Raw genomic sequence first — 12,534 nt, 5'->3', positions numbered from 1 at the left:
TCGTTGTGAGGGACGGTGGTGCATCACTCAGCTGCATTTTTCATTCGTCCTTGGAGCTGTTTTAGTCGCAAACCAACACATTTGCCCTTTCTTCCGGCGTGTGCATCACTTTAAAAGCATACGCATGTGTTTACTTGTGTCCCTGTTAAAATAAAAGAGACGCAAGCGTTTTTTTTGTTCAAGGTTTCTCTGAGGACAGCGAGTTCCTGCAGCTTCCACTGGAGATCATCTCTCTTCTGACTCCATTACCGACTCAAACTTTTTACATTTACATGAGTGTGTGGGTGTCAAGTGTGCGTTTTGTGTATTGTGCAAGTGTCAAAAAAACTTCCAAAACACATTGTTTTCCTGCAAGACTACGTATTAGGTCAGCTTTTTGCTCACTACTTTTCTCCTTAGCCAGAGCAATTCAATCTGCACTAAAGATAATTGGACTGCACTATTGTGTATTAGCCTGCGCTACCGTAAATTAGGGGGTACTTCAGTAAATAGCGAGGGGTATGGTAAATCAGCCGGCACTATTTGAGATTAGGCTAGGCTGAATAGGGGTTGGGAGTTGTAGTGGAATTTATCTCCCTGAGAATTGCAAATAAGGCTATTACCATTAGTGGAGAGGTAGAGGGTTACAGAGCCGTTGAACAGTGCGGGTTAGTGTGAGAGCGGTGATTCAAAAGGTGTGGGATCCCTGACTCCACACATTCTGGACCTGATATGAAGTCGCCAAATCTCGTTAGCTCGGGCCAAACAATAGCGGATGCACACTCACCTGCCTGAGCCAGAATGAACTCCTGGTACCGAACTCCGATGTTGTTCCTGGCTGTGCAGTTGTAGCGGCCAAAGTCCCTGTCGGACATCGGAGTCACCTAGAAACAGAGACGGCAGCTCAGCTTTGAACGAATCAAATGGTTTATTACCAAAAATTTTTTTTATTTTTGTTACAAAAACCCCCATTGATGAGAATGTCAAAGTAATTTCTGCTTCCAAGGAGGTGAAGGGAGTTATTTTGTGATGCTCAAAGACCTAAGAGGCATTTTACAGCAGCACTGATCATGGGTCACATGACTGAACACGCTGAGGATCAACACCGGAGAGTTTTCTTTGAGCTCTTTGACTTTTACGGCCACAAATTAACTGTTTCTCATCAACTTCTTTCCAAAACACCTCTCATGAACCCACCGTACGCTAGCTAGAGACATAGTTAGTGACAAGCTGGTGAACGACGTGGAGCATTAAGCAGCTAAAAAGCCAGATACCAGTGGTTGGAGTTAAAGGTGCACTATGTAGTTTTGGGGAGGACATTTTTATCATAGGAGAAAGATCTTGATTGACAAACAAACTAAATAAACAAACTCTTTGTTTTCATGACTGAATAAACAAACTGACCTTAAAGGACAACACAATTTCCGTTTTACTTTGTTTATATATGGCGGACCCTGCCACCTTTCTAGCTTCAAAGTGTTCTGGGGACCTTATTTTCCTCTGAGAACAGCTTGTTTGTTCAGTTACGATAAAATAAATATTTGAGTTTGTATCATAACCTCATTAATATTTTAAATATTAAAATTCTGAGTTTGAATTTCTTCTCCAAAACTACACAGTGCTCCTTTAAACTGGTGTGGGTGCTATATTTCCTTAAAATAGTGTTAAAAAGCTCTTTAAAAGGTATCCCTGGCCATTTTATCCAATCAGGACAGAGAACTTCATTATAGAGGCGGACCTGTCTGCTCGTGAACGTGCTGAGAGCAGGATCCTCCTGCGACCAAGCTACCAGCGCCACTGGTGATGGCTCATGCAACCAAACAGATATCACAAAGAAAAACGGTAGAAGAAAAGAAAGAGACAAAGAGAGCTGCCTTGAGAAAAAAGAAGAAGAAAGGAGTCGTGCAAGTGTGTTGACGCAGAGAGGAGGGAGAAGATTGCGAACTGCGAAACAGACGAGGGTTACAGCAGTTTTAATGGGCCAAAAGCCAAGGAGGGTCGGGGGGAAGTAATTTGGGTAAAGTAACCCATATATCATTGTGATTAGAGCTGAGTTACTTTGATACTTCCAGTTTGATTAATCTGCTTTTTTTGGGGCTGGTTGATTAAATCAGAAAAATGTGAAAAATGTCCCAATACAAGTTGCAGCCAGAGCCCAAATTAGTTCCATTACTTATTTGGTCCAACACAAACCCCGCAGATATTACATTTCAGCACTGGGCCTGTAATTGCTCGTAAAACTCACCACGGACAGATTCTGGACTCACCTCCAGCACAGACTTGCCCTCCACGCTGTGCACCCGCGTGTTGGCCGTTCCCTCTGCGGAGATGGTGAAGCGCTCCCGCCTCCACAGCATGGTGGCGGGAGGGTTGGACATCACGTCGCAGCTTATGTTCACCGGGTTCCCCTCCCACGAGTAGAAGATGGTGTGGTTGGTCAGGAACTTCGGTATGTCTATCCGAAACACAGAGATGCAATCTGTCACGCGCTCATTCAGAAGGCGAATCCTTTTGCTTAACCGAGATTTTAATTGCGAGAGGAGTAACTGCTGGTGTGTTTGGAATTTGTTGCCGCCAATTAAACACTCGAATCAAAAGGTGAAGCTGAGCCGGATGATCAAAGGCGGCAAAAATGACTCGCCGAGGCTTAACCCGCAAATTCCTCAAAGGGAGAAGAGGAAGCCTTTCATTAACACTTCCCAAACTCTCCCCGCAATGTTAAAAAGAAACTTTAACCTAATTGCAGCCACCTCACGCTAGGAGCGGGGGGATCTCCATTACGATCATCTCCCCGAGAATAAAAATAAAGGATGTAAACAGAAGCTCGTTTGCCCCGGCAAATAGGAAGGGCAGTAATGGACGAGCGCAGCGGCGAGCTATCGTGCGGATTTCTTTTGGCCCAGTCAGCCCAGCTCAGTCGGAGAGGCATTATGGTTGTTTTATGCCCGCTTGCAGGATTCCATTAAAGAGATTGATGCCTGGCTCTCTGTCACAGCCGAGGACGCGTTATCCCCCTGCAGCCTGCAGTGACTTAGTAAATGAGTTCATTAGTTCGGTGGCAACGGCTGGCTCAGCCCCGCCACACTCAGACTCACAGCCTGCGTCTCTCTGCAGAGTGGGAGTCGAGTCGGAGAGCGAGTTGTCAGCTGTGGCTCCCGCAAAACAAGTTTACTGTATAACGACGGCAGCTTTGCTTCATGCTCGGAAAAGTGGGCGCGTGCACGTGAGATCTGTGGGTTTTTTGCCATCAAACTTCTTCCTTCGAAATGTCAACTTTTCAGGAAGTATGCAAAGCAGATTTTGAAGGGGGAATCCATGAACCCAGAAGTCACCTCAGCCAGAAGAGGAGAAAATTGGTTTGCACATGACAACAGAGATAGTGTTCATTTTCTCCCCCCTACCTACTGTCTCTCTAGATATATTTGTTTTTGTGCCCTTACTCTTCGCTGCTCCTTTGAGCTTCAAGGTGGAAATGCTGCCACCAAAAACCAAAAAAAGCACTTTCCACTGGTTTCGTTCAGGCAACAGAGCTCGTAATGAAGCTAATCATTCCGAGGCCAAAACGGAGATCTTTGCTTCAGAGCTCATTAGGCAGAGGATAACCCGCCCCAAATAACCCCAAACAACCAGCGCTGAGGAATGGGTGCGCTTGACGGGGTGCAGGGGATCTGTCAGCGCGGGGGGGAAACCGAGGGCGATGCACGATATCATCTCACTAATTAACCCTTGTGAAGACTGTGTGTGGGGTTGTGGATACAGCGGCTTTGAGGGGGGTGAGTGGTTTATTATAATAATATTATAATGATCTTCAGTAGGAAAAACAGCCCAAGTGTGAAAAGAATTATTAGAACTAAGTGCGGTTGAACTTTTGAACTCGGAACGAGACCGCAGGGGTTCACGTGTCGATGCTAGGTTGCTGATTTGACGGCTTGAATGTGCTTCACACTCACATTATGGATCGGAGGCAACACATGAAGATGCAGAGGGTGGAGGAGTGGGGTTATATCAGGTGAGCAGGGGTCTATAGGTAACATGCTTATCCATTTTGCCCACAGACTGGGTGCTATCACCCACCTATAACACCTACGTGTTATTGAGACATGTTAAACACTCACACTTGTAACCTATCGAGCAAGAGGAAGCCACTGCAGAAGATGCAGAGTGTGAGGCTAATGTGCCGTTATGTGTTTAAATGTTTAATGTTGTGACTTTTTACCTGAAAACACCTGTGGTAGTTTAAAAAAGTCAAAATTATGAGGTTAATTCAATCTTTTAATCATTTTTTAAAAAACCCTTTTAACGCATATTTCAGAATCACATCTTTATCACATAATTACGACTTTAATTTCACAGTTTCAACTTCTTTTCTCATAATTTTGACATTTTTTATCTCATAATTGTGGCTTTTAATCTCCTTATTATTACTCTTTTTATTTCATAATTATGTTTTATCACATAATTAGGACTTATCTCACGGTTTCAACTTTTTATCTCGGAATTATGACTCACCACGGGAATATTACTTTCAAATTCAGTTTTCATCTTTTCTCTGGAAACAGGCTTCCACAGGAGGCCGCTACAACGTGAGGTCTCTCTCGCTCATGGAAAGTGCACCTGTTAGGCTATAATTTCAATAGTGTCAATAATGAACTCGTACTAAGAGACAACCAAACTATCTCTAAAAGAAAGAAATTCCCATTTCTCCACTCTGTCACTTTCTTATTAGTATAGTTCAGGTCAGGAAAGCCGGGTTGTCAATGTTAATACAAGCCTACAGTGCAGTCACACAGGTGTTTTCACTTAATTTACCCGATTAGCCCTCTGCTCAGGACAGTGTGCACGGTCTAATTAGCGGGAATAACTGGAGACAGCTGTGTGAATGTGCAGAACTGATCAGATAATAAACACACTCACACTCGATGTCCAGGAACATGCTCTTCTGATGGCCTCCGATCCTGCTGAGCGCTTCGCAGTCGAATCGACCCAAGTCGGTGAGCCTGACGCCGCTGATCGTCAACACCGACTTCCCGTGACGACCCCGGACTTCGAAACGCCCGTCCTGACTCTGCAGACACAGAAACAGCCACATACGACTTGTTGTTAGCCATGATGACAAGTCTTAGTGCTATATCGCACAAAAAGAAGCATCGCATCCTGAAAATATGCGACTCTGTTATGGTTTTCAGCCAGAGAGGGTCAGAAAATCTCACTGCGAGGTTTATTTGTAGGGAGCCTTGGGTGACATTTACATGCCTATAATTTTCACACACGTTATTGCCCTTAATGAGTGGTTTGGTGCGTGAATGTCTGATCAAAAATAACACAAAACACATCATTTCAGAGCGGCTAACGAGACAGCCAACTTGGAAGGAAGGGATTGATTATAGCTCTTGTGCATAACATCTCTTGCAATTTACGTTTGATACTATAATTAAAGAAAAGAAAGAACAACATCCATACTTTGTGATTGTATAAAGCTTGGAGAGAAAGAAAAAGCACGCCGAGGAATCCAAAAGGCGAAGGACGGTCATGTCGCAAAGTGCTTCACAGAAAGTTCCTCGTCCAACTTTTGTACTTGCGACTCGATGAAGGCCCCTTGATCCATTGTGACCTCCCTCGCAGCCAACCGTCACTTGTCACACAGAGCCAGGGTTGATGCAATAAACTGTCGATTTATTACAAGGTCATTACAACTGTATGAAGACAGATGGTATCAATTCGAAGCAACGGGTCAATTATAGCAGACGAGGCTATCATTCCCGTAATCGACGTTCACTCGTAATGAGAAATAACAGCCTAGGAGCATCCTTGTTGCAGAAGCGATGCGGCTGTAGCCCCAAGAGTGTTACCTAACAGATAACCTTCGTCACCCCAAAGAAACTACTTTCCAGAGGTTCTGCCCAGGATGCATGTGAGGGCGTAAATGTCATACAATCAGCAATACAGGACTGAATAAATCAACATATTGTTGTTAAGGTGTGTGTAAATGATGAGGAACCAAATGCAGATACAGCGAGGCGGGCAGGGCTGAGAACAAAAAGCGAGTTTTTAATGATGAGCCGATGTCCAAAGTCCAAAATGTAAACAACAGAAGGCAGGCAAAGGAAAGTCCAAGGACAAAACTAAAGAGAAATACAAAACTGAAGACAAACCAGAAGCCACAGAGAACAAAGGACACACAGGAGACACAGAAAAACACCGGCTTATATAACTGCAACGATTAACTAATGAGCCACGGGTGTACGCAGAGAAAGGGAGGGAAAAAGACAAAGACAGGAAGTGAAAAGTAAAACGTGACACAAAATGAGACAAAAAACCACAAACCAAAAGTCTGACAGTTATTTCCATAAGGACTGATAACACACATTTAAGGTCACTTTAAGTCATATAATATTTGCAAATAAATATACATGCCCACACTCACACTAAGGCCAGTTCCAGTTTTTACCCCTACCCCTTGTTTTCCAGTGCCCCCTTGCCCCTCTGAACAGAGTTACAAGGGGTAATGGTTGAAATACCCCCCTATGAAATGAAACAACCCTTAGAGATGCAAGGGCTGGGGCTAGCTAATTAGCATGCTAACTTCAGAGGATACTTCTGCAACACAACACATACTGTAGATGTCACAATGTCAAAACGCTTATTTCTTCCCATTCTGCTATGGCAAGTTGACCGACCCATAATCTGCTCGCTAACGGTACAAACCCAAACAAGCTAGCAGCTGTTACCTTTTCTATTAGCCACTGTTTGTCTGTGTCCATCAGGAAGTAATGGTTTCCTGCAGCATTATCTCACTCTGCATAGAGCATATGCCGTCTGGAGTGAACAAGAACTGGGTAGCAGATACTTTGGGAGACATAAACTTAAACACTGTCCGTCCAAAGACAAGGCATCACAGCACTGGAGGAGCCATTTGGTTGTCAAGTATCTCTGGGAATTACAGCACCGAATCACAAATCACTCAATGCTGCAGAAACACACAAACAAGACGCCGATTATAGCGACGAAAACCTCCCAAAGAATTGTGGGGTATCCCCTCCCTGAATAGGCTTACTGGGATCCACATTTGCCTCTCAGCCTCAGCATTTTTTTTGTTTGTTTTGTTTTACTTCTAATTCCTTTATTAGGAACAAACCCTCAACACTAAATTGAGTGCAATCCTCTATTAACTCTTGTAGCCTCGAGCTAAATAACTTGTGGTTTTACTCCGTAAAACTGTTTATCTTAATTGACTTAATTGAGCGATTGGAAGGCAACAATTTGGGAAGAGCAAGTTTATCAATCAGATGGATGTTTTTCGTTGTCAGAGAATCGTGATCAATTATACCTTTATTGTTTTTATAGCCACAAAGCCTCTGTGCAGTGTGTGTGCGTCCACTCCTCTTATAATTTAATAGGAAACATGTCGATGTCAGCAGTCTCCTCATGATCAGCCCTCGGTTTCCCCACAGTGTCTCAGATTACACAAGCAGGTCCTTTCCATCGTTACCTAGCTGTGATGGCGCAGTCATGAGATTCTGCAGCTGTATTTGATAGCCATGTCTTTTGGCTCACAAAGGCTTGGAGAGCCCGAGAAAGATTGCCAACATAATGTATGCCATGTGCTGTTTGATGGGTACTTGTATTGAAAATACCCTCTGGCACTGTCAGACTCTATGAATAATAAGAAGAACTCAAGTACAACTGTGCTTCCCATTCATGGCAGGGCCTTGTCTGCTAAAAGAGAATGTCAGATCAACTTCTTTGTTACACATTTATTTGAACGACGAAGCAAATAAAACTTTTGTAGCCTGTGTTCATCACATTTATCATCAGAGTTACTGGTATGACATAAAGCTTTGCAAAGGCTCAGCTGCATGGATTGGAAAAAATCTGATCATTTATTTACTACTACTACTACTACTACTACTGTACTACTACTACTACTACTACTACTACTACTATGTTTTTATATATTTTTTGTTTTAATCATTTATTTCATTTATCTTATTTTTTTAGGGACGTTTGTGGGTAACCTGTCTTTGGGTGTAGAGTTAGCGGTTAGCGGAAGGGGAGGAAAATGCTGCTTAAAATGGTCAGCCAATGGCAGGCTTGTTCAGGTTTGTGCAGTTAGCTAACAGTTTACGATTAGGGTAACTTGCCGTTGTTAACATGTAGGTTGCTAGCTTGAAGGGTGTCGTTTGTTTGCGCTAGCATCCTGTAAAAATGGATGGAAGTAAAGGTAACAGCTGCCAGCTTGTTTAGGTTCGTACCGTTAGCGAACAGGTTATGGTTTGGGTAACTTGTCATTGTTAACATGTAGGTTGCTAGCTTGGAGGCTGTCCTTTGTCGGGACTAGCATCTGCTAAATATGTTGTTGGGGCTAGCATCCTGTTAAATTAGCTAAAAGAAAAGGCGACAGTGACATTGGCGCCACTCTCATATCTATATGTTGCTTTAGCTAGCATGCTGTTAGCTTAGCTTAGCACAAAGCCTGGAAACAGAGTGAAACAGCTCTGTCCAAAACCAAATGCCTCTAACAGCACCTCACACACATGCTGATTACTTTGTTATATCTTGTTTATTTATTCCTGTTGTCGCCCAGAGGTTGCCATGCAACCAGCGGAGGCTGGAGGAAGTCACTGGCAGGTAATTGCCTGGCACATAATCCCTCATTGAACTGCAACTTCTTGTTGTTCATTTTAGTTTGTGTTGGTATGATGATTTCTTTGTAAACATGGGACTCTTTCCCTTCGCCATATATTTGAAGTAGTTGCCGTTCTACTTTCTGACCTCCAGAGCGTGATGAGTTCTTGCATTTGTGTTTGTGTGTGTCTGTATCCCCATCTACTTATGCATATTTGCATATTTATAAGTAAGTCTGTGATATAGGTCTGTGGATGTGCACATTCTGCACACCTCCTCCATAGATTTCCCCAGTAAATCAATGCACATCCAGCCCCTTCTAATGCCCTCCTGTCACCCCCCTGCCTCTGCTAATACTCATTATGTGTCTAAGCCTCATAAGCCTCGGCCGTGAGGCCGCCTCTCTTCTGAATCACACTCTCTTTATGTTGTCACTCGCAGACTGCTTCAGCATTATCCTGTTTAGAAATGCTTATCTGTGCTCTTATCGTTGCCATACTATTAACCAATGAGGTGAAGCGGCTTTTAGAGGCTCGGTTCTGGTCTCTTTGTGCTGCCACTGCACACTTTGCTTGTTTGCCTCGCCAGCTGAGGTCAATGGGATTGGGAGAGTGTGCGTTGAATAGGAATGCTGAGGATGAGGGAGGAGAGAGAGAGGAAATCTTCCAGGAGGGAGCTTCTGAGTCAGGAAATTACTCGCTATCCCCCTCCCACCACCTCCATCACCGCCGCTGCCACCCCCCCCGCCAACTGACAGGGTCTGTCTAGAGACGAACTCAGCCCCTAAAGCGCAGCCTGTTTGATATGCAGCTCAGTCGAACGACAAGGCAAGCGGCCAGACGTGAACACAACAGCGAGGCGCACGCGCGCGCCCGCGGACTCCTGCACGGTCCCTGCGACCGCACTCACACATACTGTAAACACGTGAGCAACACGACAGCACGGAGATAAAAGGAGAAGAAATGTGCGAGTAGAGGGAACTGCTGGAGATGAAGGCAGGAGCAGGTGAAAAGCAGGGCAGGAATATATGAAATCCTATCAGATGCATAAGACCTCAAAGAAACGTGCGTTTACAGTGAGCATGTGAATCTCCAATGCAATCTCTCCAATAGGATTATGGACACCGTTCCTGTGTTACCTCAGTCCAATTGCTGGAGAACTCACATATTAAAAATGTCAGCTGTAAATGTCAGCGAGTCTGGAAACACACTCGTCTCACTCGGGCTTATTCCAACAGTTTGGCGTGGGGACCGAGCACAGGCTGCTCATATTTGCAACACGGTGATGATTACTGCATCGTCAACAAAATGACATTTAATAATGGCTTCAGGTTCGAGGAAATGAAGGCCAACAAAGGACATTATTGTCATCTAGTTTCAATGAACTTTGCATTATAGTACAGTTCTTTTGTGATGAGGTGTTGATTGGAAAACAGAACAATAATGTCATGATGTGGGAGGTCGCTCTGTTCGAGGTTTAAAGGCCTAAAGAGACAATTTAGACAGACGGATGTGTTTTTTGAGCATTTAAGCATGCAAACCTGCTCCAGCAGAAGCTGAAAACGAGCATAATACGTCTCCTTTAAAAAGCCTTCAAAGATGGAGTCTGTTGCATCACATACAGCTCGTCAATCTAAGCAACGGTACAGGCTTTCAGTGTTGGCAGCTCTTCAGCTCTGTGTGTTTTGTGTGAATAGACCAGGGCCTAGCAGCAATACAATACAGCGCTGCAAAACTGAAACAATACCCCGACTCAAATCACAGCGCCGCTCATAATTAAATTCGGGGGGAACTGCATCCCATTATGTTCTCTTACCGAGGGTCAAGGTGCCGGTTGACAAAGAGCGAGAAAAATGGGAGCAACATTATGCAGTGAGTAAAAACTGAGCCCTTTGAAGCTTCTCGACAACAGAGCCGTGTGTGCGTGGACTGGATATGCAGATTGGAGAGCAAATTGAGAGAGGAACATCCTGCCTTAAACCTAAATGACTGCGGCCATCCATCACGCCGCGGCGCCGCGCAGGCCGTGTTTGTCTTTGCGTATGTTTAGGTGTGTTGGTTTGCACTACGCATTTCCATAATTGCATTTGCAGCGGGAAGAGGAGCACTTACTCTCATTTTCGGCTGTGATTTATCAACCCGAGCGATTCGAGCCAATGCACACATTCATTTATCTCGCCGGGTGACCTTTTTTCCCCAGCGAAAGCACGGCTGCCATCTTTGTTTTTTCTTTCAGCTTCAAGCATCTCGCCAGGGAAGCTGTGACGTGAAGTGCGCGCGATTTTGACACTGATGGCAGCTCGTTCAGGAATAATTACTTTTCCAAGAAAGAAGCCGCCGCACCTCATTCGATTTCTGATTTGTGAGGCTGTTCGTATGGAGGTGAGCGATGAACGCTGAGAGGGGACAACACAACAACAGGAGCTTTGCATCTCTCAGTTCCTTAAGTTGGATTACATAAAATGTCAGTGTCATCAAAGGAGAGGAGGCGCAAAAAACCAGAGTGCAGACTGAAAGTATTAACGTTTGCCCTGAAAACTTCAAGGTTTGCTGCTTCTTTGTGCCGAGAGCTAATCAAAATAAATGCCGGCCGCTGATTTCCCTTGAGATAATAATCTCAGCAAAGTCGAGAGATTTAAACATTCCCTGTAAGAAGAAACAAAAAAAAAAACACGCACCAAGGTGAGTGTGCATGTTTTGTTTGAGGGCGGCTTTGATTTTGTAAGAGTCTTTGAGGCTTCGCACGTCAGTTAGACAAAAGGGAAAGCGACGTAAATGTCTGCTCTCTGTATACAACACCGGGGTCTGCACTCGGAGAGGAAGATCAATAATGAGCTCTTGAATGTAAACATAATCAGCATCCACCTCTAGACGGGCCCTGAGCCGCACTGTAGGCAATAAACGACTCTAATTGCAACATTTCATGTGTTGCAGATGGGAACGATGACGCCCGCTCTTATTCTTACGAGGACATATACAAGTTATCACCTGCTAATGTCGCCTATTTCTTTTAGTGCTCATCCAGACCGAGCCCGGATAGTCCAATTTTCCTCCACATGAATAAAAACAGTGACGAGTTTAATGGTCACATAAGCAAAACATCCCACATGTACTCTTGTTTATACATAAGATCAGTTTTAAGGCTTTATCTGCAGTGAAATGATTGTGTGGTCTTCTCCGAGTTCAGCTAATTCAAGGACACCTTTGTTTTATTAAAACCTTTCAAAAACCTCATTAGTGAAACTCAATAAAAGCCGGTCTGAAAACAGGTTTGCGTTTCAAAGTCATTTCAAAGTGACATTCGGGCAAATTCAAGGTTTTCACTAGAGAGTCGTGTTCAGAGACAACTTGAAAACTATGCAAAAACAGGCTGCTGCTTTCCACCCACTATAATCTCATCTAAGAGCTTCAGATAGAGGAAACGCAATATGATGGAATTAACAGCGAGTTCTGCAGAATGACATCGTAAGCATTGTTTAAATCGGGAAAGTTTAGATACCAGATGAATCAGCTCCAGTGGCAGCAACCACTCATTGGCTGAAAGTACCTTAAATACCTTGACTTCATCTACTTCAGGGGTTCCTAATCACTGGGCTGTGGACTGGTATTGGGTATTGGGTCGTTCACTTCCAGGCTGTGAAAAACCCAGTTGGGCTTTTATTACATATCACAAAAGGCAAGTCATTTAAGGACACATATCATGCTCATTTTCAGGTTCCCAAACAGAAGACACACAGGTAGGCAAGAAACATCAAAAAGCAAGCTTTAATGAAGAAAGCTGTAAATCCAAAATCCAAAACAGAAGCAACAAAAGGCAGTAAACAAAACTCAAGAACCTCAGGAACAAAAGCAAAACAAAGTATAAATCAAAAGCAAAGTAGAAACTGGAACACACAGACTGACAAAGAGAGAGCGGAAGACAAGGACTTAA

The 12,534-nt window shown here is 44.0% G+C and overlaps 1 protein-coding gene across 5 annotated transcripts in view; it reads right to left on the bottom strand.

Annotated features, from left to right (window-relative positions):
- The window catches only part of ncam2 (neural cell adhesion molecule 2), a 327,503-nt gene that overhangs the window by 39,640 nt on the left and 275,329 nt on the right, over window positions 1–12,534 (bottom strand). For all 5 annotated transcript variants that reach the window (XM_084347060.1, XM_084347062.1, XM_084347061.1 and 2 more), the window contains 3 exons: window positions 4,894–5,044; window positions 2,247–2,434; window positions 767–863 (listed from right to left, as the gene is read on the bottom strand). In XM_084347060.1, coding sequence (XP_084203186.1) covers window positions 767–863; window positions 2,247–2,434; window positions 4,894–5,044 — 436 coding nt within the window. The remainder of the gene's footprint in view (window positions 1–766; window positions 864–2,246; window positions 2,435–4,893; window positions 5,045–12,534) is intronic.

Source organism: Pagrus pagrus (genome assembly GCF_965226575.1).
Source record: "Pagrus pagrus genome assembly, chromosome: 24".
NCBI lineage: Eukaryota > Metazoa > Chordata > Actinopteri > Spariformes > Sparidae > Pagrus > Pagrus pagrus.
The sequence above is the reverse complement of the archived record's forward strand: the minus strand, read 5'-3'. Positions and strand labels throughout refer to the sequence as shown.